Raw genomic sequence first — 23202 nt, forward strand, 5'->3', positions numbered from 1 at the left:
ATGTTGACATGAGGAAACACACATGAAAGGGCCTAGCACACAGTAGGTGCTCAGGAATTGAAGACTCTGTTCTTCCTGCTTTTGACATTTTAGGGCCTTATGGGCCTTTAAGGGCTTCCCAGGTGGCGCAACTTGGGACTTCGCTGGCAGTTCAGTGGTAAAGATTCTGCCTTCCAATGCAGAGGGTATGGATTCGATCCCTAGTTAGGGAACTATATCCAGCATGCCACAGGGTGCAGCCAACATTTTTTAAATAAATAAATAAACACAACATTGTAAATCAACTATACTTCAATTTTTTAAAAAATTTAATGCAAAAACAAAAAAACATGCATCTTTCCTGGTGTTCTCTCTCCTCTCTCCCTCCACCCCAGTGAAACCATAACATAACCTTCCTGAGGGCAGGAGCCATGTCTCATCCAGGTCTCCACGCCCTGCCCCAGCCCAAGCTCCACACTCCAGTAAGCACTCAACACACTCAACTGTGTTTGCACTCTACCCCAGACAGTTTAGGGAAGACACTGAGCCATCGTGTCCCATCCCAGAGTCGGGAACCTGGAGCCGGGTGCCGCTTCCCACTGCTCACAGCTGAGCTTCCCTGAATCCTTAGGTCATGTTGGGAAGGAAGACAAGATGTAATGGGCCAATCGTGGGGCAACCTGGGTCTTGGAGGGTAGGCAGAGAGCTGTTTCAAATATTGAGACTTGGACTGTTAGGCTGGAGCCGCCTTCCAACACGCTGAAATCAGGGCAGGTGAGCCCTCTACCCTCCACCCCTCACCCCACCTCCTGATCACCCAGCCCGTTGCTGTCATTTGGAACAATCTCTGGCTTCTCCATCTCGGGAAGGCAATCCATGGACCTGTTTTTTCTGAGATCTACACCCCAGGTACACACATGCTGGCCTTGCCAGGACACGTTGGTGACATGACCCTGGGGATAGGTGCTTTCACACCTGCCACCTCTGGGCCCCAACCCCTTTACCCAGCCTGGGAATGCTGCAAGGTGTCCCAGGATGTGTGTCTAAGATAGTGAAGGCTCATGTGACTGCTCCCTGGGATAACAAGAGTGCCCAGCCTGGATTCCTGATATGTAATCTGAGGATCTTTGGAGGTCATCCAATCCAATGTCTTCCTCTGACAGAGAGCGTAACTGAGGACCCGAGGGGAAAGGACTTATCTGGAATAGTCAAGACAGGCACCCCAGTTCCTGACCACCGTGGCGAGCTCATCCCCTCTCCCGGCCTCGAGGCACTGCGGTACAGCAGGCTGCCTGCATCACCTTTACCCCGCGGCCAGCACAGTACCGCTCCGGGACACGTCCCCACGAAGCATCTCCCCTTTCACAAGTGAGGGGACTAGCCCAAAGTCACTCGCGTGTGAGCGCCAGAGCTCGCACCCCCATTCCCTATTTCCTTGAACCTTCGCCACGTTCTGTTACAGGCCAACAGGTGGGGCCTGTGTGTGGGGATCACGGGCTCCCCCGTCACTCTGGTAGGTGGCGAGTCAGTTTCTTCAGTCGGCCACCAGGAGCTTTAGGCCGGCGGCCGGGATAAGCGCGAGCCTGCGAGGGGCGTGCGCGCGCGCGCGGGAGGCAGGGCGCGTGCGCGGCGGGCCCGGGCTCCGATTGGCTCGCGCGGGCCGAAGAGGCGGGGCCGTGCGGGCCGCGCTTCCTGCGCCCGAGCTTCCGCGTCGCAACCTCGGGAACCGGAGCGCGGGCGGGATCCTGTGTCTCGGCGGGCAGCGAGGACGCAGCGGCACCTGGGGGCCCGAGTCAGGGCAGGAACCTGGACTGAGGCAGCGGGCGCTGCGTTCCTGTGAGGTGAGAGAGCTGCGACGCCCTGCACGGGCCTCCGCCCCGGACAGGGGTGTGCTGTGTCCTGCCTGGGCATCTCGGCGAGCCGAGCTTGACCCTTCTCCTGACCACTACGGCCCCGATTCCTTCCACCAGCCCCCATCTAAAGTTGACTGAGGAACCCCCCCCCCCGCCCCAACCCCTCACCCCGCTAGTCTGAACACCTGTGCCTTCAGCCCTGGTGTTCACCTTCGTAGATCAGCTCTGAACCCCTTCCTTCCTTCCTCAGTGACAGCTTGAAGGGCTTCCCAGCACCCCCATCCTTGGACCCTCCAGGGACAACTTTTTCTCTTTTCTTCTGCAGATGGACGGGCCAGAAGGCAGTACCGGGCAGCCCGGCCCAGCTGATCGGTCCCATCGAAGCAGTGTGTCCTCCGTGGGAGCCCGAGGTGGGTCCGTGACCCTAGTCCCCACCCCACCGTAACTTCCTAGGGTTCCAGCCCCGAGGAAGTGGCCCTGGCTCATCATCTCTGTCATTGAAGAGAATTTTATTTATTAATTAACAAATAAGGTCAGTTGGGATGTGGAAAAGTGACAAGTCAGTCCGAGGACCTGGGCTCTGTCACTAGGCTACTTGCAAAGTTGGGTACTCACTTGTAAATCTTCCCCACTTGTAAAACCTGTGAAATTCACTTGAAATCTCACAAATGAAAAGTGACATATTCACTTTCTCTGTTTGGTAAATAGTCCTTTGAAAACAGGAATCATTATTTACATTTTATAGGAAGGAAATTGGGCCCTAGAGAAGTTAAGTACAGGACACTGGAGCCTTCACTGCCCCAGATGTCCCTCTGAGTTTCAGCCTCCTGGCGTGCTGCAGTCCATGGTGTCGCAAAGAGTTGGATACGACTAAGCGACTGAGCTGAACTGGACATTATTTTATGATCTCTCAAGAAAGTGACTGTTAGAACCGAACAGACTGGGGATCCAAAAAGCACCTTCATTTGTGTTAGTAATAAACTATACCTTTGTGTTTCACAGGCTTCACCTCATTTGGTTCACAGAAGCTCTGGGTGGGGTAGTGGGGGATAGGAATTAGCCCTACTCGGCACGCGAGGCATGTGGCACACTGACTGGCTGAAGCCAGCCAGCCAGAGGCCAGCCAGGATTGGAGCCCTCAGGGCTTCTTCACGGTGCCTGTGGTTCCAGTGGTAGAGATTTGAATCTGGCTGCCCTTCCAAGGGTCTCCTTTGGGCTCCAGGCTCCAAACACGCGTCCAAATGCTGTCATCAGGGAGCACTCAACTTTCAGGGTTGTACTTCAGCTGGCCTGTTTAAGACTTAAGTCCTTTTGAAAGGCCATCGTGTTGAGTCCTGAGGCTTGAAGAATCCTAAGCAGACTGAACCCTGAAACTTGCTATACTGCGGGGTGGCCCCACGTTAGCTTGGGCCAGAGAGAGATAGTGGCTTGTTTAAGGTAATAGCGTGTCACCAGCTCTCTCCCTCCTTGCTCGATTTACTAACTATTGTAACTTCAGGATGGGTTCAGTCTCTCTCTGCCTCAGTCCCACCTGTGGAATGTTCTCTTTCAGGGGAGAAGCACAGCAGAGTCTTTGAGGCTGCAGGGGGAGTGTGTTGGGGGTGAAGCGGCCAGTCCCAGTTTGAAACTTTGGGGGCTTAGGGTGGGACAAGGCTGATTCCTGAGCCAGAGTTGCTGGCTTTCTGGGTGGTTTGAGGGTCTCCAGTAAGTCCTAACAGACTTAAAAAATAATTATGCATTTATTTCGGCTGCACCGTGGCTTAGTTGCCATGTGCAGGATCTTTAGTTGTGGCATGTGAACTCTTAGTTGAGGTACATGGGATCTAGCTCCCTGACCAGGGATCGAACCCAGGGCCTCTGCGTTGACAGCATGGAGCTAACAAGCGCTCTTCACAGGGTCCTTCGGGGATGCTGAGGCTTTGCCTCCGGAGTGTAGCCTTGGTCACCCCAAGGGTTACAGGGTCCAACCCCAGCAGGGGAATGGAAGATGCTTAGATGGCATGCCTGTGCCAGCTGGCCCAGCTGACCTTGCCCGGCCCACATTGCAGCAGCCGATGTGCTGGTATACCTGGCGGATGATTCGATGGTGCCCCTGGCCGTGGAGAACCTGCCCTCACTCAGTGCCCACGAGCTGCATCGGGCCATCCGCGAGGTCCTACAGCTTCCAGACATCGCCCTGGACGCCTTCGCACTCTGGCTCATCTCCCCTCTGCTGGGTAAGGCTTGACACTGAGAAGCCCAGGTCGGGGGGCTGGAAGGGCACTGGCAGGGGAGGAGGGGGCAGCTTCTAGAACCTCTGGCCACTATACATCAGGGAAAGGTGGGACTCATATGTCCTGGAGCCACCCATGGCTTCCAGGACCCAGAGCCCTGGAATGATGCCTGGCTCCTCTGCCCCCATCTCCTTTCTTGGTGCTGGTGGCAAAGGAGAGGTCGTGCCTGCCCCTTACCTCAGGGCTGCTGGAGCCTGAGCATCAGGAGGAGCGGGATGGGGGACAGGGAGGGAGCCATGCACGTTCACAGAGCACGTGGTCCGTGCCACAACCTGAGCTGGCATTTTGCAAGTAGAATTTCACCTTATCCTCATGGCCCAGCCTGGTCATACTGATGAGGAAATTGAGGTTTGGAGCAGGGGGGACATTGAGTGGTGGGACAGAGATCGGAACAGAGGCCTGGGTGGGCCCCCAGCCAGCCTCTTTGAACTGTACCCTGCTCTTTGGAGGCTGGGAGGAAGGTGGGACCTGGCCCAGGACGCAGCCACCCCAAGGGTGAGACTTTTCCTGAGGGCGGGGATGATGAGTGGGAACCCAGCTTCTCTGCAGGGACGCTCCAGCCCTGCCCGGTTTCTGATCACTTTGTCCTGCTTTTTCAGGCTGAGATCCCGAGGCGGGGGTGTAGCAAGAGTGAGGGCAGTGGGGGCTCTCCAGCCCTTAGGCCTGGGGGATGTGTGGCGGGCTTGCAGAGAGCCCCCTGGGGCCTCCGAACAGGGCCACTAGCCTGCTGACTTGGTTGGGAAAGGGGCCAGGGAGAGGATGCTCCAGCTGGTGCCGGGGCCAGGCTTGTTTTGGGATTAGATACTCTCCCTTGTAGAGAAGCAGGGTCAGAAGGGTGTGCCTGGTCCCTGGGCCCCTAGGAGTTTGTGCCTCTGCCCTGGAGGGAAGATATGCTGGCTTGGTGGGAAGGGGAATGCCTGTCTCCCCACCCCCACCCACCGGTGGGAGCTTCCTGCCCAGCTGTTGCTCTCGCCCACCCTCTTCCTGCTGACCAGTCTGTCTCGGCCGCTCCCCACCCAGCTCAGCCATCCCACCTTCACCCTCTGGCTACTGGACAGGACTGCAGGCCCCTCTGCTTGTGTCTCTGGAAAACTGGTGGGGGGGGGTGGTTTCATGTGGCCCCTGCCCGGCCTTCAGCTCCTGTCTCTGCAGTCAGCCAGCTGACTTCCTCCCCCACTCCCTCCTCGTCGCATTCCGTCTGCCCCCTCACAAGAACATGAATGGGCTGCCTGTGTGGCCAGTGGGTTATGCTGGGCACCACCCCAGCCAAGAGGCCCCAGCATGGGGTCAGCGCCCACTCTGTTCCCAGGCTGGGTTCAGGAAGGCTGAAAGGCCATTTCAGCTTTGACGTGGGCCCTCAGGACTCTTGGCCCCAGTCCGCCCCCAGAGTGGGTGTGGCAGTGACCCACGCCCCAGGGCCGTGAGGCAGGGAGGGGTGCCGCCTGCTGGAGCCACCCTTCAAGCTGGATGTTTGGGAGGGTTTGACCTTCTGAGTGCCATTGTCACTTCGCATGGAACAGTTCTCCAGGGACAGTCCGTCTTGCTGAGGGGACAGCCTCTAGGCAGGAAGGCCCCATCTGGAAGTGTGGGACCACAGTTCCATACTGATAATGGGAGTCCTCTGAGCTGCCGGGGCTTGGGTTAAGGCCATCTGGAGCCCAGAGCCCCCAGGGGACATGCTTGGGTGGGGGCTGGCAAGGGAGAGGCCCAGGCAGGGCTGGGAACAGGGAGAACAGCTCCCTGGGCCTTTGACCCTATCACCAGCTTTGGGCTTTGCTTTCCAGGTAGTGCCAGGGGCAGCAGGACGGCCACCCCCAGCACCTTCCAGCTGCCTCAGCCTCTCGGCTACAGCCCATGCTGGGTACTGTAGAGAATAGTCGGACTGGCTGCCTGGAACCTGACCCCCTCTCACTTGCTGTTTGGACAAACACCTTAACCTCTCTGAGCCTCATTTTCCCTGTGGATGAAGTGAGAGTAGGGATATTTCAGGGCAGTTGCTGTAAAGCACTTGAAATGGTTCGGTGAACGTTGGCCCTGAGTGCGTCGTCGCTGCTGTGAGTGTGGGCAGTTGCGCTGCTCACGGCTTCACGGCCGCTTTCCCTCTCCTCCCACAGAGGTGCAGCTGAAGCCCAAGCACCAGCCGTACAAGCTGGGCCGCCAGTGGCAGGAGCTGCTGCTGCGATTCACCGACGCCCCAGACGACGACGTGGCCATGGGTCAGTGCTGCTGCCTGTGCGTCCCTGGCTCGGGGCCCACCTGGGCCTGGGGTGTGACCTCCCGGCCCAGCCAGGCCACCCCTGGCAGATGGAGCTGCGCTCGCTGACAGCAGAGCCGGCATCTCCCTCAGGGGAGGGGAGCCCAGGATAGGGTGGGCTGGGGGGAACAGTGAGCACCTTGAGATAAGCCACACACCCCCATCTCTGGACGGCGCTGGGGTTTCCTGAGTGGTGGTGGAGAAGACTCGGGAACTAAGGAGACTGGGTCACTCAGCGGGGAAGGCAGGGTGGCTGTGCAGGGCGGCCAGCAACCCCCTCCTCTCTCCCCAGATGAGCCTTCCCTACAGTTCCGGAGAAACGTGTTTTTCCCCAAACGGCGGGAGCTCCAGGTGAGGCAGGGAGCCCCAGGCAGTACCACCTCCCCAGGGTGTCCAACGGTCCCTTGGCCCCTGAACACGGGTGTCCCTCTGGACTGAGCCATTCCTCTCTGCCGCACCGGCTCGCAGATCCATGACAAGGAGGTCCTGCGGCTGCTCTACGAGGAGGCCAAGGGCAACGTGCTGGCCGCCCGGTACCCTTGCGACGTGGAGGACTGCGAGGCCCTGGGCGCCCTGGTGTGCCGTGTGCAGCTCGGGCCCTACCAGCCTGGCCAGCCCACCGCCTGCACCCTGAGGTGAGGGCCCATGGAGGGGAGCCCCTGGTCTCGGAATCCTGGTTGCAGGTGCTCTTGCCAGGTCCTGAGTCAGGAGGCCCTGATGCTATGTGACCTTGAGTGAGTCACCCCACCTCTCTCGACCTCCTCTTCCTCATCTGCTCTGGGCTGAGGGGCCTGGGCAGTGGGAGACAGGTGAAGTGACACCCGTGAGAGGACCCCTTCTTGTGCACAAGGGTGGAGCCCAGCCCCCATCTGAGGTCAGAGGGAGTTGGGCTTGTTCTCTTGGAAGTCATCGCCGGGGACTGACCACATTGAGTCCCAGTTGCCACTGATTGTCTGATTTAGTCCTGAACTCCAGGGAAGAGGCCCCATTTCCTGACACTCCAGCGTGCTGGCTCCATGCTTCCTAGCTGTCTCAAGAAACTGTGCTCTTTGATTCGCAGGGCCTGGGGTTGTGACAATTGAGTCTACCCGGGAAGTAGACCAAGCCTGCCTCTGACCTCCGTGGATGAATCCTGAGGTTTAGTGATAATTGCAATGAGTATGTACTTGAAATACAGCCTGTTCTAGACTCAGGGTTCCCCCCAACACCAGCCCTTCGGTGTATAGCTGTGTTGTGGGGGGAAGGATGTGCAGAGACCAGGCCCTGTGCCCGGTGACTAACAGCTGGGGCCTAGCAGGGCCACCCAAGCTCAGCGGAGCCTGAACGCTCCCAGCTGAGCTGGCTTGAGGCTGGCAGCCATAGAAACCCCGGCTCTTGTGATGGCATGTCTGGTTCTATTGCAGGTGACAGCAGACCCAGCTCAGACTGTGGACTTGAAGGACTTTTTCAGGAAATAGATGAGTCCAGGGTGACTGAGGGTTTCTCAGGTAGCTCAATGGGTAAAGAATCCATCTGCAATGCAGGAGATGAAGGAGACCGTGTTCGATCCCTGAGTCAGGAAGATGCCCTGGAGAAGGAAATGGCAACCCACTCCAGTATTCTTGCCTGGAGAATCCATGGACAGAGGAGCCTGGCGGGTTACAATCCACAGGGTCCACAAACGGTTGAACACCACTGAGCAACTGAGACAATGGAGGGTGACTGAGGTTCAGGGGCTCTGATTGGGGCCCTCCCACCCACCAGACTGGTCCTCGCTCTCCTTGCCCAGCCCTTTGTCCTCCGGACCAGCTTGCACTCAGGCAAGCTCCTGCCACACAATGGCCAGGTGGCCACAGTAGTTGCACGCTGGCAAGAAGAGACCTCATCCCTCACGTGACCAGAGCCCTGAGACTCATTTGATGATGACGGCTGGGCCCAGGTCCACCCAAAGGAGACAGAGTGGCCGGGATACTGATTGGCTGAGGTCCAGATCCTCCCTTGGACCCTCCATGAGCCTGCACAGACCCCATGGACTGAGGGTAGGAGGCCAGATTTCCAAACGACAAGGGAGAGCTGTGGCTGGAAGCAGAGAAGTCGGGGGGCAGCCCCCTGGACGCCCCTCCTCCTGCTGCTCTACAGCCAGGCCTCTCCCCGCATCACGTTCCTTCCTGTGTCAGGGCCGCAGGGCTGGCCACCCTTCCCCGTGGCCTGGAGTCTTGCTCCTCTAGAAGCCTCCTCCCCTCTTCAATGAAAATGACAACTGCAGCTGTTTGTTCGGCCCCCGCCATGTGCCAAGCACGTGTCAGCACCCATCTGTATGAGCAGGGATCCCTGTCATTGAAACGGGCTTGAACCAGCTCTCATGCCCCGAGCCCCAGCTGCAGTCCACTGGAAGGGGCAGCGCCCAGCCACAGTCAGAGGGCTGCCTGAGGGGGAGACACGGTGCTGTCACACCAGGATTCTTGAGTCTGTGTGATTGAAAATGCCCTTTCCTTCATGAGCCTGTGCTGGTGGTGATTTTTTTAACATCTCTGTTTAGCAGAACAAAACATTGATGGCGCTAGGTCATTTGCACTATCTTTTGATTGTAAAATTGCTGGCTTAGGAATCCAAAGCTTCCTGACTCGGTGACACAGACTTGGCCCCGAGACCCTCTGGTCACGGTCTGCTTCTGGGGTCGGTCTGGTTTCAGCTCTCATCTTGTCTCCTGGCTTTGCCTTCTGGCCTCTCGCCAACCAGGCGCGCTGCAGGGATGGGGGCAGTGGGCTCTCTGGGGGCTCGTGTCCAGGCGCACCTCGTGCTTCCCGCACCCCAGGACCGCGGTGTCTTCCCAGCCTGCAGACACAGAGCCATCCTCAGCCCAGCCCCATCTCCCTTCCTCCACAGGGAGAAGCTGGACTCCTTCCTCCCTGCCCATCTCTGCAAGCGGAGCCACGGGCTCTTTGCTGCTTTCCGGGGCCATGGTGCCAAGGCCGGGACGGGCGAGCAGGGTCTGCTGAACGCCTACCGCCGGGTGCAGGAGGTGGCCAGCAACGACGGCGAGCGCGAGGCTTCCTTGAGCCCCCACTACCGCGCCTACCTCCTCAAGTGCCACGAGCTGCCCTTCTACGGGTGAGCAGCTTCCAAGTGCGGCCACAGCCCCGGGTGCTGTGTCCCTCCCTGGCCCGTGAACCCATCTCCAATCCCACTGAGCTCTGTCCTCACTCAAGGTGCGTCTAGATGCCAGCTCCTCAGGCTCCATGGGTCCCGGGCTGGACACTCTTCCTCCCACTCCCCTGTCATGAGCTCGGACACCGGGCAGGTCCTCTCCTCCCTCCTGCTACAGTCACGTGGCCCGTAGACCTGCCAGCTCTCTTTCACACAGGCAGTTCTAGCCCTTAGCTCTTGGGTACCTACTGGGCACCAGCATCCTTGAGGTGCTAGAGACCCCTTGGTGACCACTGTTCCTGCCCGTGAAGAGGCTGTTCTAGGGGCAAGAGAGACAGCAAACAATAGAAGCAGAGAACAGACTGTGGGTGGGCAGGATGAGCTGTGCTGTGAGGACAGTGGCCACACTCCAGAGAGTGCTGAGGCTCAGGCTGGTGGTGGTGCCGCAGGCAGCGGGATTCCAGAGGTGGTCGGGTTCCAGAGGTGTTGCGGGCGGAGCTGAAGGAACTCGCCAGGTGTGCAGGAAAGGAGGCGAAGGGGAGCAGGCCGAGGGGACTCCAGATTTCTGCCCGAGCAGCTGGGAGGTGGAGTCACCAGCTGAGACAGGACGGGCAGGGTGGGGAGGGGTGCAGGTCAAGGCAGATCAGGGGCTTGTCTTTGGATGTGTTGATTTTGAGATGCTTGCCAGACCCTCAAGTGGCGCTTCCGGGCAAGCCCTTGGATTTCTGGGAAGAGAGTCAGGTAGTGGATGAGTCATCAGCCAGGAGCCCCAAGGAATGGCCACAGAGGTGAGTGTGGACCAGGCAGGGGACGCCAGCCAGCACGGTGAAGGGAAGGGTTGAGGAGGAAGAATGACCAAGTTTCAGGTGCTGCTGCGGCAAGGTCGAGTTCAACATGGCCCGTGTGGCTGATCGTTGACCTTGGCTCCCGCATCGTGAAGGCGGCAGCGGGTGGAGGAGCAAGAGAAAAAGAATCGGTGACAGTCCGTGGAACCAGCTCTCTCAGGAGCCTCCCTGTGAGATGGAGCCCAGGGATGGAACCGCTCTGGGTGCGGGAGGAGGTCTTCCGCTGCCATGGTGGGCAAGAGGCGTGTGTGTGGACAGAGAGGACCCAATCGAGTGAGGAGTTGAGGTGAGGGCGGGCCAGTGGCTGCTCTTCCTGTTGCTTCAGTTTCCTCCGTGGAGTCAAGAGTCTGCCCGGAGGGGGAGCCCTCCGCTGAGCTCAGAACTGAAGGCGGAGCGGGCTTGTCTCCAGTCCCCTCCTGGGGCTGCAGGGTTTAACTATGGCTCTGGCTTTGCCAGAAACCCGGCTTTGATCCCTGGGTTGGGAAGATCCCCCGGAGAAGGGCATGGCAACCCACTCCAGTGTTCTTGCCTGGAGAATCCCATGGACAGAGGAGTTAGGCAGGCTACAGTCCATAAGGTCTCAAAGAGTTGAACACGACTGAGTGACTCCACTTCTGCTTTCACTGGCTTAGCCAGGGGTGAGGGCCCAGGGCAGCCGGAGTGTGACAGGCCACGATGGGGCAGGAGGGAGAGGGTGGCAGCTCAGTGCCTGGGTGTCCCAAGGCCCCTGGCCCCCTTCCGTTTGTCAGCATCAAATCCTGAAGTGGCCTCCCTGCCTGAGCAGCCCATGTGGGGACGGTGGGCAGCCTCAGCCTCCAGGCTCTCCCAGCCTCCAGAGCCTCAGCTCCCATTTCTGAGCTCTCAGGCTCCTGGCCATTCCGGGAACGTCACTCACTCTGTCTCACGCCTGTGTTCATGCTCTGCCTTCTGTCCATGGTGCCCAGCTCACTCTGTGCCACCCAGTTCCCCTCCTGTCCTCTGTCTATTCCAGCCTTCCTATCCTGCCTGATCAGCTCAGAGGCCACCACCTCCACAAAGCCTCCCTCTCACCCACCTCCTCTGTTTCTCCCTCCCTGGGATGGGTTTCCACTTAACCTTTAGTCACCCAAACAGCGTAAGCATCTCAGGTGCCTGGGACACGGCCTGGCCAGTGTACCCACTGGTGGCTGAACCCCGACCCTGGCCTTGTTCTTGGTGCTGGAGGGGACAGAATAACCCCAGTTTCCCTCCCCAGGTGTGCCTTCTTCCACGGCGAGATTGACAAGCCAGCCCAGGGCTTTTTGCACCGGGGCGGGCGCAAGCCAGTATCTGTGGCCATCAGCCTGGATGGCGTGCATGTCATCGACTGCAGGGAGAAGGTATGTCCTGCTCCTCCAGGGGGGACCTGGAGCAGGCGCCTCAGTGGAGAGGAGGGCAGTGGGATCCTTACCCAGGCCTTCCTGGTTCCCTTGGGCCTGTGGTTGGCCTCGGGCAGGGTGGGCAGCCTTTCTGGCCTCCCTCTCTCAGATGTCTCTGGGGCTTCCACTGGCATTCTGGGGGCTTTGTTGAGCCTGCTGTGGGTCAGCTTTCCTGCCCAGCCTGCAGCTGGTGGAGAGCATCTGGCAGGGCCTGGCTGGACACTGGTGGTTTTCTGGAAAAACCTCACGACTGGGAGCCCTCCTGGCTGTTGGAGTCTGGCTCTGCCTCCTGCATTTGGCACCGGATGTCTCCGCTGGTTGTCTCAGCCTGTGTAGAAGTGGTGTCGGTAGCCCGCCCCAGGGGCTTCTATGCACCTGGGCGGAAGTCCCTCCCATGCCAGCAGACAAGTTTGGGGGAGACTTCTGGTGGTCCCCAGAGAGGGACCCCAGCCCTCCTTGGGCACCTGCTCCCCGACATGCCGGGCCCAGCTGCTCCTCCTGCCGAGATGCCACCCAGCTGATCTCTGGGGAAGGAGGGTCTCCCCTGTCCCCCATCCCAGCTCTTAGGGGCTTGTCCCACTAGTGAGAAGGGCTGTGGCTTAGGGGGTCTCAGTTCCTGGACCACAGCCCTCCTTGAGGGTCTGATGGAAGCAGGGATTCCTCTCCCAAGAGAAACTCATACATGAGTTTCAGCTCAGCCTTGGAGGTAAATATAGCCTGGCCAGGTGTCCCCTCCTGGTGACGCCCTCGGGGATGGGGCAGGGCAGCAGGCCTCAGCCCAGAGGAGTCCAAGCTCTGTCTCCCGCTGGCCAGCACGTCCTGCTGGGCCTGCGCTTCCAGGAACTATCCTGGGACCATACCTCCCCCGAGGAGGAGGAGTCTGTGCTGTGGCTGGAGTTCGACGGGGACAATGAGGGCACACCGGTCAACAAACTCCTCAAGATCTACTCGAAGCAGGTAGGGGTGGGTGCTGCCCGCATCCCGGTGGGGGTGGGCATGGAGAGGGTGGACTTAGGGGCCCCTAGGCTATCGGAGGTCTCAGCCTGGCTAGCAAAGAGGTGAGAGGGCTGCTGAGGGCCTGGACACCCCGGAGCTGACTCCTGCCGACGGGGAGCCACCCTTGAGGGTTGGGAAGGCCTGGCCCGGTGGTGGGGCAGCTGGGGCAGTGGTTGGCGGGGGGCTGCCCAGCGCTGTGTGCCCAGTGTGCCTTTGTTTCCCTCTTGTGCGCTCAGCACCCTGTCTTCCCGCCCCAATCTCCACCCCTGCCCCTTCTCCCACCTTGGTCAGGGCCGAGGGCCCTTCCAGGACTGTGCCTCGGTGCTCCTCTCCCCAAGCGCAGAGATGTGCTCCAGGGACTCCCCATCGGTGAAAGCACACGGCCCTTCCTGCCGCCGCCTTGAGCCTCTAAATCCTCCCAGCCATTCTGCTCCCTCTGCCCCTCCCTTATCACTGGCCTAGACTTTTTTTTTTTGGTCACACTGGAGCCTGTGGAATTCTAGTTCCCTGACCAGGGATCAGACTTGGGCCCTGAGTGGTGAAAGCACAAAATCCCAACCACTGGAACACCAGAGAATTACCCAGGTCTCTTTTTTTTAATCTAAATGTCCTATTTTATTTCTTTAGCACAGTTTTTTGTTTTTTAAATCTCAGATGTCCTTTTCTTTTAAAAAAATACACTTATTCGGCCACACTGGGTCTTAGTTGCGGCATGCATGATCTTTGTTGCGTCATGCAGGATCTTTTGTCGCAGCACATGAATTCTCTAGTTGTGGCATGTGGACTCTGGAGCACACGGCCTCAGTAGTTACAGTGCACGGGCTTAGTTGCTCCGCAGCACGTGAAATCTTAGTTCCTGACCAGGGATCGAACCTGTGTCCCCTGCATTGCAAGACAGATTCTTAACCACTGGACCACCAGGGAAGTCTCCATTTTATTGAATTACAACATACATGCAGAAAAGTGCCCAACTCCTAAGTGTATATATATAGCTCAACACATGTCCTAAAAGAAACGCATATAACAGACTTCCCGGGTGGTACAATGGGTAGGAATCTGCCTGCCAGTGCAGGGGACAGGTTCAGTCCCTGGTCCAGGAAGATTCCACAGGCCGAGGAGCAACTAAAAGGCCGTGTGCCACAGCTGCTGCGCCCATACTCCGCAACAAGAGAAGCCGCCGCGATGAGAAGCCCGCGCCTGGAGAGTAGCTCCCATTCACCGCAGCTAGGGAAAAGTCCAAGCAGCAGCGAAGACCCAGTGCAGCCAAAAACAAATAAATTATATATTTAAAAAAGAAACCCATGTAACACCTTTCAGATTGAGAAAGACCCCGCCTCGATCCGCCTCCCAGCCGTGCCCCCCGCCAAGGGACCCCCGCATCCTGACTTGTGCCACCCCAGAGTCTTTATGCCTGGCTTCGAACTTTACGGCAGAGGGTCCCCACGGAGCGTTCTGTTCTGCCCAGTCTCGCACTCAGCCCTGTATCTGGGAGCTCCATCCTCGTCCCCACTGTAGGTGCCAGTGCCGTGGTCTCCCGCTTGCACTGGGCGGTCCCGCGTATGAATTTGCCCCCCTTGACTTTTCTGTCCCATTGCTGACAGGCCTTGGGTATCCAGTTCTGACTGTGGCAGAAGGTGCTGCCTGCATCCTCTGTGCGCACGCCCAGCTTCAGGCTCAGGAGCCGACTGGTCCCTTCAGCCACTCTGGTGGTTGAGGAGGGATATCTCCTCATGCTTCTTTACTTGCTAGTCAACTTTATCGAGATATAATTTACAATAAAATGCACCCGTTTTGAGAGGTGAGTTTTAACATGTTCACATGACCACCGCCACCACAGGCAAGCTACAGAGCTGCTTATTTGCTGTCCACGTATCCTCCTAGAAGTGAAACGTCTCTTCACATCTTTTGCCCATTTTTTATTGGCGTTATTTCCATCACCCCCAAATCTCCATGTGATTTTAGTTGGCATTCCCCCCCTCCACACACACACACAAATGAGGTTGAGCACCTTTTACATATATATCCACCATCTGAATGTCCTGTTTGTTGAAGTCTGCCAATTTTTTTTTGAGTTTTCTCTTTTTTTTTAATTGTTTCATATATATCTCTTATGATTTCAGACTCATCTCTTCACTTGCTATCTGATACCTCCTCTTAGCTGTACCTAGAGTTTTGCTTTCTTCAGAATGTCATATAAACTCACTTACTGTATTTACCCAGGGGAAAGAGACATATGTCCGCACACAGATTTACACTAAGATGTTCATACAGCTTTGTGTGTCATAACCAAAGAACTGAACACCACACGAACGCCTGTCAATTGGTAGATGAGAAACAAATAGCGATCCAACCGTGCAGTGTACACACTCTGCAGCCTTTTGAGCCTGGCCACTTTCACTAAGATTCACGCCCCTGAGATGGTCCACATTTCACGAAGTCCTGGTTTTTTGCTTTTGACTGCTGTAACATTCCATTGGGTGGATATAACTACAGGTTAGCTCTTTACCCACTGAAGGATATTTCCAGTTTGGGACTTTTGTGAATAAAGCTGCTCTAGACATTTGTGTACAGGCTGTTGGGTGGGCGTATGCCTTCAGTTCTCTTGTGTAAATACCTAGGACTGGGGGTTACAGGATTGTATCATAACAGCCTTACTGGAAGCTACCTAACTGTCTTCCAAAGGGACTGTGCCATCCCGCAGTCCCTCCAGCCGCGTCCGAGAGTCCCAGGTGCTCCGCTTCCTCGCTCAGCACTTGGTGGTGTCAGTGTCTGTTTGTTTGCCATTATAATGACTGTGTGGTAGTGACAGGTCAGTGTGGCTGTCATTTGCATTTTCATTATGACTTACGATGTTGATATCCTTCTCTGTGTTTATTTATTATCTGTAGGTCTTTGATGGAATGTCTGTACAGATCATTTCTCCACTTGGTTAAAATCGGGAAATTTGTAAAACAGTTTGATTTGTGTGTTTTAGTTTTGACCGTGCTGGGTATTTATTGCGTTTTGTGCAGGCTTTCTCTAGTGGCAGCAGGCGGGGGCTGCTCTTCATTGCGGTGCCCTGGCTTCTTATCGCGATGGCCTCTCGTTGCAGAGCGACAAGGGCTCCAGACGCTAAGGGCTGCGTTGGTTGTGGCACGCAGGCTCCGTCGTTGCAGCGCACGGGCTTAGTTGCTCTGCAGCATGTGGAATCTTTCTGGACCAGGGATCAAACCTGTGTCCCTTGCATTGGCAGGGGGATTCTGACCCCTTGTGTCACCAGGGAAGTTCCTAAACTGGCTTATTTGTTTTCTTAGTGAGCTATAGGAGTTCATTATATGTTCTGCATACCAGTCCCTTATCAGATAAATATTTTACAAGTGTTTTGTCTAATAACTTGACAAAGTCTATAACTTTGTCTGAGTGAGTGAAGTCGCTCAGTCGTGTCCGACTCTTTGCGACCCCATGGACTGTGGCCTACCAGGCTCCTCCCTCCATGGGATTCTCCTGGCAAGAGTACTGGAGTGGGTTGCCATTTCCTTCTCCAGGGGATCTTCCCGACCCAGGAATCGAACCAGGGTCTCCCGCATTCCAGGCAGACGCTTTAACCTCTGAGACACCAGGGAAGCCCATAACTTTGTCTACAACTTTTTATTTTCTTAACAATGTCTTTTGAAGAGATATTTTTAAATCTTCCAGTCCATTTATTTTAAATGACATTAAAAAAATAATTTTATTTATTTACTTTTGGCTTTTCTGGTGGCTCAGACAGTAAAGAATTTGCCTGCAATGCAGGAGACCCAGGTTTGATCCCTGGGTCAGGAAGATCCCTGGCGAAGGCAATGGCAACCCACTGCAGTATTCTTGCCTGGAGAATCCCATGGACAGAGGAGGCTGGCAGGCTACAGTCCACAGGGTCGCAAAGAGTCGGACACACGACTTTCACTTTGTGCTGGGTCTTCGTTGCTGCAGGGGCTTTCTCTAGTCGTGGCGAGCGGTGGCTGCTTCAGAGTTTTGGTATAGAGCTTCTCATTGCGGCAGCTTCTCTCACTGTGGAGCACAGGCTCTCAGGCGCGCGGGCTTCAGTAGTTGTGGCACACCAGCTTAGTTGCTCCTTGGCATGTGAGATCTTCCAGGGTCAGGGATCGAACCCACGTCTCCTGCATTGGCAGGTGTCTTCTTTACCACTCACCCACCAGGGAAGCTCCCGGCACATCTCCATTTATTTGTCTTTGATTCCTTTCACTAACATTCTGTGGTTTTCAGCATACATATCGTATCTATCTTTTATTAGATTTATCCCCCTCCCTATTTGTTTGGTGCTCCCAGAGATGGTACACCGTTTTTTAATGTCACTTTCCAGTTGTTGGCTGTGGCGTACAGAAACACAGTTGATTTTGTTTTCCTCATATCCTATCACCCTGTGAAACTCACTCGTTGAAAGCAGGTTTTCTGAGGCTCCTTTGGGATTGTCTCTGGACCGTTCAGCGTTGTCTGTGAAGGGGGCAGTTGTCCTCTAACTTGGCAGGCTGCCTGCCTCTCCCTGGTCTTGCCTGCAGCACTGGTCTCACCTGGTGAGTCCGAGTGAGCAGGCATCCTGGGCCTGAGGGGAAAGCCTTCAGCCTTGCTCTAAGTCAGTGTGGTGTTGGCTATGCGTTCTTCATAGAGGCCTTTCATCAGGTTAAGGAAGTCCTCTTCCATTTCTAGCTTGCTGAGTCTTATCCTGGATGAATATTTCATTTTGTTGGAGGCGGCTGAGCTGTAATGGCAGCCTCCCCCAACCTCAGGAGCGTCAGGCGGTGTTGCAGGATCTCAGAGGGCGGCCTGGTGTGCTCAGCTCCATGCAGCTCCCTCAGGGAGGTGCAGAGGATGTGTGGGGCCTGGACCTCCCGTGCAGTTTCCTGCCCTGCTTACCCTCCTCAGGGCAGCGTTTGTTGCCCTGGAGCAGCCTCGGGTCACCCCATCGGGTGGGCAGTCACCGACTGCCCCCTTGGCCTTTGACCCTGCTCTCCAGTGGGTTCTCATTTCGGGGTCCAAGGCCAGCCTGTGTCTACCCCAGTCCTTGCTGTGTCCGGCTCCCTGAACACGCCCTGCCTAGGCAACGCCACCTGCTGGCAACTTTCTGTCTGTGGCTCTGCCAGCCCTGGCTGTCCCCACCCTAAGGTGCCCAGACCCTGCCCGCTAGCATCTGGTCACATTACCTTTTATGTCAACGTGTGTAATGTTTCAAGTCTGTTGAGAAGGCTTGAGGAATGTGTTCAGGGGAACTGCCTACCCCACCCAGCTGACCTCACTATTTAGCAAGCCAGGCTCCCCTGTCCTTCACTATCTCCTGGAGTTTGCTGAGATTCATGTCCACTGAGTCGGTGATGCTATCCTACCACCCCAATCCTCTACCACCCCCTTCTCATTGGACTTCAATCTTCCCCAGCATCAGGGTCTTTTCCAATGAGTCGGTTCTTCACATCAGGTGGCCAAAGTATTGGAGCTTCAGCTTCAGCATCAGTCCTTCCAATGAATATTCAGGACTGATTTCCTTTAGGATGGACTGGTTTGATCTCCTTTCAGTCCAAGGGACTCTCAAGAGTCTTTTCCAACACCACAGTTCGAAAGCATCAATTCTTTATGGTCCTTCTTTATGACCCGACTCTCACATCCATACATGACTACTGGAAAAGCCATTGCTTTGACTGTACAGACTTTCGTCAGCAAAGTGATGTCTCTGGTTTTTAATACACTGTCTGGGTTTGTCATAGCTTTCCTTCCAAGGAGCAAACATCTTAATTTCGTGGCTGCTATCACCATCCGTAGTGATTTTGGAGCCCAAGAAAATAAAATCTGTCACTGCTTCCACTTTTTCCCCATCTGTTTGCCATGAAGTGATGGGACCGGATGCCATGAATTTATTTTTTTAATGATGAGTTTCAAACCAGCTTTTTCACTCTCCTTTCTTTCTTTTGGGAAGATCCCCTGGAGGAGGAAATGGCAACCCACTCCAGTATTCTTACCTGAGAAATCCCATGGACAGAGGAGCCTAGAGGGCTACAGTCCATGGGGTCGCAAGAGTCAGACACAACTACACAATTAAACAACAACAATCTGACCGCTGAAGTCAGCCCAAATGGGGTGGCTCCCCTGGCCCACAGAGCAGACTCCCCTTCTTTTGTATAAAAGGTATTTGTTTCCTCATTGGCCTCCCCCACCAGCAGGTAGGGCATGTGGGTCTGGATCCTCTCGCTCTGCAGCAGGTAATAGAGAGCCCCCCAGGCCTCACGCCGGCCCCCTCTCCTCCCCAGGCCGAGCTGATGAGCAGCCTCATCGAGTACTGCATCGAGCTGAGCCAGGCTGCCGAGCCCGCCACCTCCCAGGAGGCCGGCCCTGCCTCAGCCTCTGGCTCCTCACCACCCCCTCACCAGCGCCCCCAGCTGCGGAGGCAGGGCAGCGTGGTGTGCAGCCGCATCCAGCATCTCTCCACCATTGACTACGTGGAGGAGGGTGAGTGACCGCCTCGTGCTGTGCACACACACCTACACGTGTGCACACGCACACCACGGGGAGTTCTGGAAGTGGGAGCAGTTCCAGATGCAATGAGTTAGCTTCTAGCCGGCAGGACCTGGCGGGGGCCGAGGGCTGGGTGCGAGCATCCGGTCGTTTGATGGAGAATCGGAGGCTTCCCTCTGGGCCCCCAGCAGTAAGAGCCCCTCACTGCTGTGTCCACAAGCATATCCAGACATGAAAAGCTAGAAACAACTAGTGTCTGTTACTAAAGCTGTGGGTGTAGGAAGGATGGATGCACACCCTGTGGGATCAGTGCAGCTGGTAAAGATGACATGGGTGCCCGAACGCACACTTTGCCTGGTGGCTCAGTGGCAAGGAATCCGCCTGCAATGCAGGAGACACAGTTTTGATCCCTGGGTCGGGAAGATCCCCTATAGAAGAGAATGACAACCCACTTCAGTATTCTTGCCTGGAGAATCCCGTGGACAGAGGAACCTGGCGGGCTACCATTCATAGGGTCACAAAGAGTCCAGACATGACTGAGCGGCTAACAGACACACACACATGATCTGCAGTTGATTGAACTGGTGGGAGAGACGGAACCATGGGTCTATGAAGGGCCAGCTGGAAGTCATACTCTGATTCTTGACTGCACAGAGGGTTGGCCTATCAACCCACCTGTTATCTAAGGGCCAACTGTATTTGTAGTTCATCAGCTACTATAAACAGCAAACCTTACCTGTTAGCCAAATCCTTACCTGGAATCCATAACTGTTTCCTCAGGGGAAATTACTGGAAATGGGGTTTCCAGGTCAAAGTGTGCACCTACTGTACCCACTCCAGGAGAGAAGGAGGCACCTGCCTCTCCATCCTCACCCACAGCAGGTGTTATCACCCTGAGGGCAGTGAGCTCGTCAGAGTTGGTGTTCGGATGCTGGTGAAGCAGGGCCATTTTTCCATGCAGTTTCTTCATGTGTTACCATTTATTTCTGTTGCCTGTTTTTCTTCTGTCGCTTGCTTTTTAAAATTAATGTATTATGTTAATACAGTGTGTTTGTTAGAATTAATGAACTGACACGATGCAGTAAATTAACTCAAGTCCTTAGTTTTCACCTTCCCTAACATCCTCTTTCAGATGCAAGGTCCCGTCCAGAACACCACACTTCAGGTGGCTGCTGTGTCTCCTTAGGCTCCTCTTGGCTGTGACAAGTTTCTCAGACCTTCCTGGTTTTGAGGACCTTGAAGTCTTGAGGCGGACTGGTCAGGCATAGTGTAGGATGCCCCTTTACTGGAATCTCTCTGGTTTTCTCATTATTAGACAAGAGTGAGGGTTTGGGGGAGGAAGATCACAGAGGTGATGAGCCGTTTTTACCACATCATATTCATTATCAGCATGATTCGTGACTTTAGATGTTGACCTTGATCACCTGGCTTGAAATTTTTAACTTTTAAGAAGTCTTTTTAGGGACTTTCCTGGCAGTCCACTGGTTAGGATTCCAGGCTTCAACTGCCCAGTTCGATCCCGAGTTGGGGAACTAAAATTCCACAAGCGCCACCCTCTCCCTCCTCCCCCGGAAAAAGTCTGTCTGTCTCATTGAGGATCATTTTCAGGCAATAGTATGTACTATAGGTATTTTGTGACTTTGGTCTGTTCTTACTTCTTTTTTGTAATTGAATTATGTGTGTGCTCAGTCATGTCTGACTCTTTGCGACCCCATGGACTATACCCTGCTGGGCTCCTCTGACCATGGAATTTTCCAGGCAAGAATACTGGAGTGGGCTGCCCTTTCCTACTCCAGAATTGAATTACAGTTGACATATTATATATTCATATATATAGTGATTTTGACATAGTGATTCAGTATTTTTATATGTTATGAAGTGATCCTCCTAAGTCTGGTTATCATCTGTCACCATACAGAGTCATTATAGTGTTACTGACCATATTCCTTGTGCTATCTAGGACATCCCTGTGAGTTCTTTTTTAGCTGGACATTTGTACCCCTTTCCAGTCTCTTTTTGAACAGGTTTAGACACCACAGCAGGCCCACCATCAAATGGAAACACTGGTGACCTGATTTAGGAGACTGGCCGCCCCCCGCCCCGCCCCATGCTCTCACTATGGGAGGGTTGGGGGAGGAGCTGAGGCTCGTGAAGCTGGTGGGAGTGAAGAGGGGAGCTCAGCCTGAAGGCTCCAGAAAGGGCTCCCCTGGAGCCGGGCCTTCCCCTGGGGGGGGCCCCCTCCTCAGTGCATCCCTCTTGTTCCCCAAACAGGCGAGACGATCAAGCGGGTGAAACCGAAACGCACCACATCCTTCTTCAGCAGGCAGCTGTCCCTGGGCCAGGGGAGCTACACCGTGGTCCAGGCCGCCGACAGCCTGGAGCAAGGCTGAGGGCCGCTGTGCAGGTGGGAGAGCATGGGGGCATCGTGCTGCCTGAAGCGCGGCTCAGGACACTCCAGAGGAGCGTGTGTGTCTTTGGTTTTTTCCCTGGACGTTGGTGACCACATCCCCACATTCCAGCTCATGTGGCCAGGCTGGGACGTGGCCCTGCGAGGAGAGGGTCGGGGGCCTCCACAGACAGTGAGGCCCCCACAGAGCCCTCTCCAGCTCAGTGGAACTGGAGGGACCCTGTGCCCCTCCCTGTGGTCTCCCTCGTGAGCAGGAGACCCTGACCAGCAGGAAAGCGTGCTTGCTGATCTTCGGTGATGTCACTGCTGGGAGGTGGCTGCCTTGTGGACCCACCAGCCCGTGGGCCCACACTCCACACCTGGAGGCGCTCCCAAAGCCCCTTGGGGCTTCCAGTTTCAGTTTTGATCTTTTTTTGATCTGCTTTGGTTCCACGAAGCCTGCAAACTCAGGCTACTCACGAGGGTGCCCCCACCATCTCAGAGCTGCGGGCGCTCCTTCCAGGATGGTGCTGAGGTTTCATCCAGCCCTAGGCCCATGCACGGGAAGTCCCTGGGCGAGAGGGGTCTCTTCTTTCTCGGGGACCTTGTAGGGAGGTGGATATGGCCTGAGTGGGTCTCTTCCCACAGCCTCCTGCCTCCTCCCAGAAGAGCTGGCCTCTCAGCCTTAGGCTCTTTCTCAGGGGTCACCCCCCCACCACCACCACTGGGGCGCTTCCAGGGACTTTCCACAGGAAGGAGGCAGGTCCAGCCCGACACAGGGTTTGCTTTGTCTTCCCTTCCCAGTGGGAATGTGGGGAAGGGAATGTGAACCTCTTGTCTCCGGATGTCAGAGCCCACTCACCTCCTCCTCCCTTTCTTGGCTCTTGAACACTCCAGATGTTTCCAGGGGGGCTTGCCCTCCAGCAGTAGGGCCTTTGTTATCTGTCATAATGAATAGGTGTCTCCAGCCTTTCCGAATGTCCCAGCTAGAGGACATCTCATCTCTCCTGGAGACCTCACTGGCTCCCAGCCCCTCCGGCTCCTAGCCCTCCGGTTATCTGCTCCCACGCACTGTTTTGATGCCAGGTGAATTCTTACCTGATAGATTGAAGGGCCTGAGGGACATGATGGGTGTGTGTGTACACAGATTATTTGTTTTGACTCTTCAGCTTCTTCCTGTTTTCTGAGCATCCATTGTGCCTTAACTTTTTCCGTCTGCCCTTGTGGGAAAAAGCAGTGTTTCACTAAGTGCCCTTTGAATATTCCTATCCTTTTGTATCATGTGACTTATTAAAATCAATTTCCAGCAAACTTTATTATTGTTCTGTTGCGAAGTCGTGTACTGCAGCACTCCAGGCTTCCCGGTCCTTCACTATCTCCCGGAGTTTGCTCAAACTCATGTCCATTGAGCCAGTGATGCCATCCAAGCATCTCATCATGTGACATATTATTAATAAAATCCATTTCCAGCAAATTGTGGGGTGGTTTATGTTATGAAATAATGAGAGTGTGTTAATTACAGTCTGGGAGTTGATTATAGGCTGCATATTTGCTTTCTATTAAATATGCATGAAGAAGGACTTACCTGGCAATCCAGTGGTTAAGACTCCATGCTC

At 55.5% G+C, this 23202-nt stretch overlaps 1 protein-coding gene across 1 annotated transcript; it reads left to right on the plus strand.

Moving 5' to 3' along the window:
• Positions 1-1638: 1638 nt before the first annotated feature.
• FRMD8 (FERM domain containing 8) lies at positions 1639-23060 on the plus strand. Its single transcript, XM_069566212.1, has 11 exons — positions 1639-1820; positions 2158-2242; positions 3881-4048; positions 6220-6321; positions 6652-6710; positions 6828-6994; positions 9225-9449; positions 11565-11688; positions 12541-12684; positions 18996-19194; positions 21472-23060. The coding sequence occupies exons 2-11, from the start codon at positions 2158-2160 to the stop codon at positions 21588-21590; spliced, it is 1392 nt and encodes a 463-aa protein (XP_069422313.1). The 5' UTR covers positions 1639-1820; the 3' UTR covers positions 21591-23060.
• Positions 23061-23202: the final 142 nt, after the last annotated feature.

The sequence above is a fragment of the Ovis canadensis genome, chromosome 21, assembly GCF_042477335.2.
Source record: "Ovis canadensis isolate MfBH-ARS-UI-01 breed Bighorn chromosome 21, ARS-UI_OviCan_v2, whole genome shotgun sequence".
NCBI classification, from domain to species: Eukaryota; Metazoa; Chordata; class Mammalia; order Artiodactyla; family Bovidae; genus Ovis; species Ovis canadensis.

What these genes read in the sequence shown, in the direction of transcription:
- FRMD8 (XM_069566212.1), top strand. Translation starts at nt 2,158, where the DNA reads ATGGACGGGCCAGAAGGCAGTACCGGGCAGCCCGGCCCAGCTGATCGG. An exon ending in TCATCGACTGCAGGGAGAAG is followed by an intron (nt 11,689 to 12,540) that starts GTATGTCCTGCT and finishes CCCGCTGGCCAG; the next exon opens with CACGTCCTGCTGGGCCTGCG. An exon ending in CATTGACTACGTGGAGGAGG is followed by an intron (nt 19,195 to 21,471) that starts GTGAGTGACCGC and finishes TTCCCCAAACAG; the next exon opens with GCGAGACGATCAAGCGGGTG.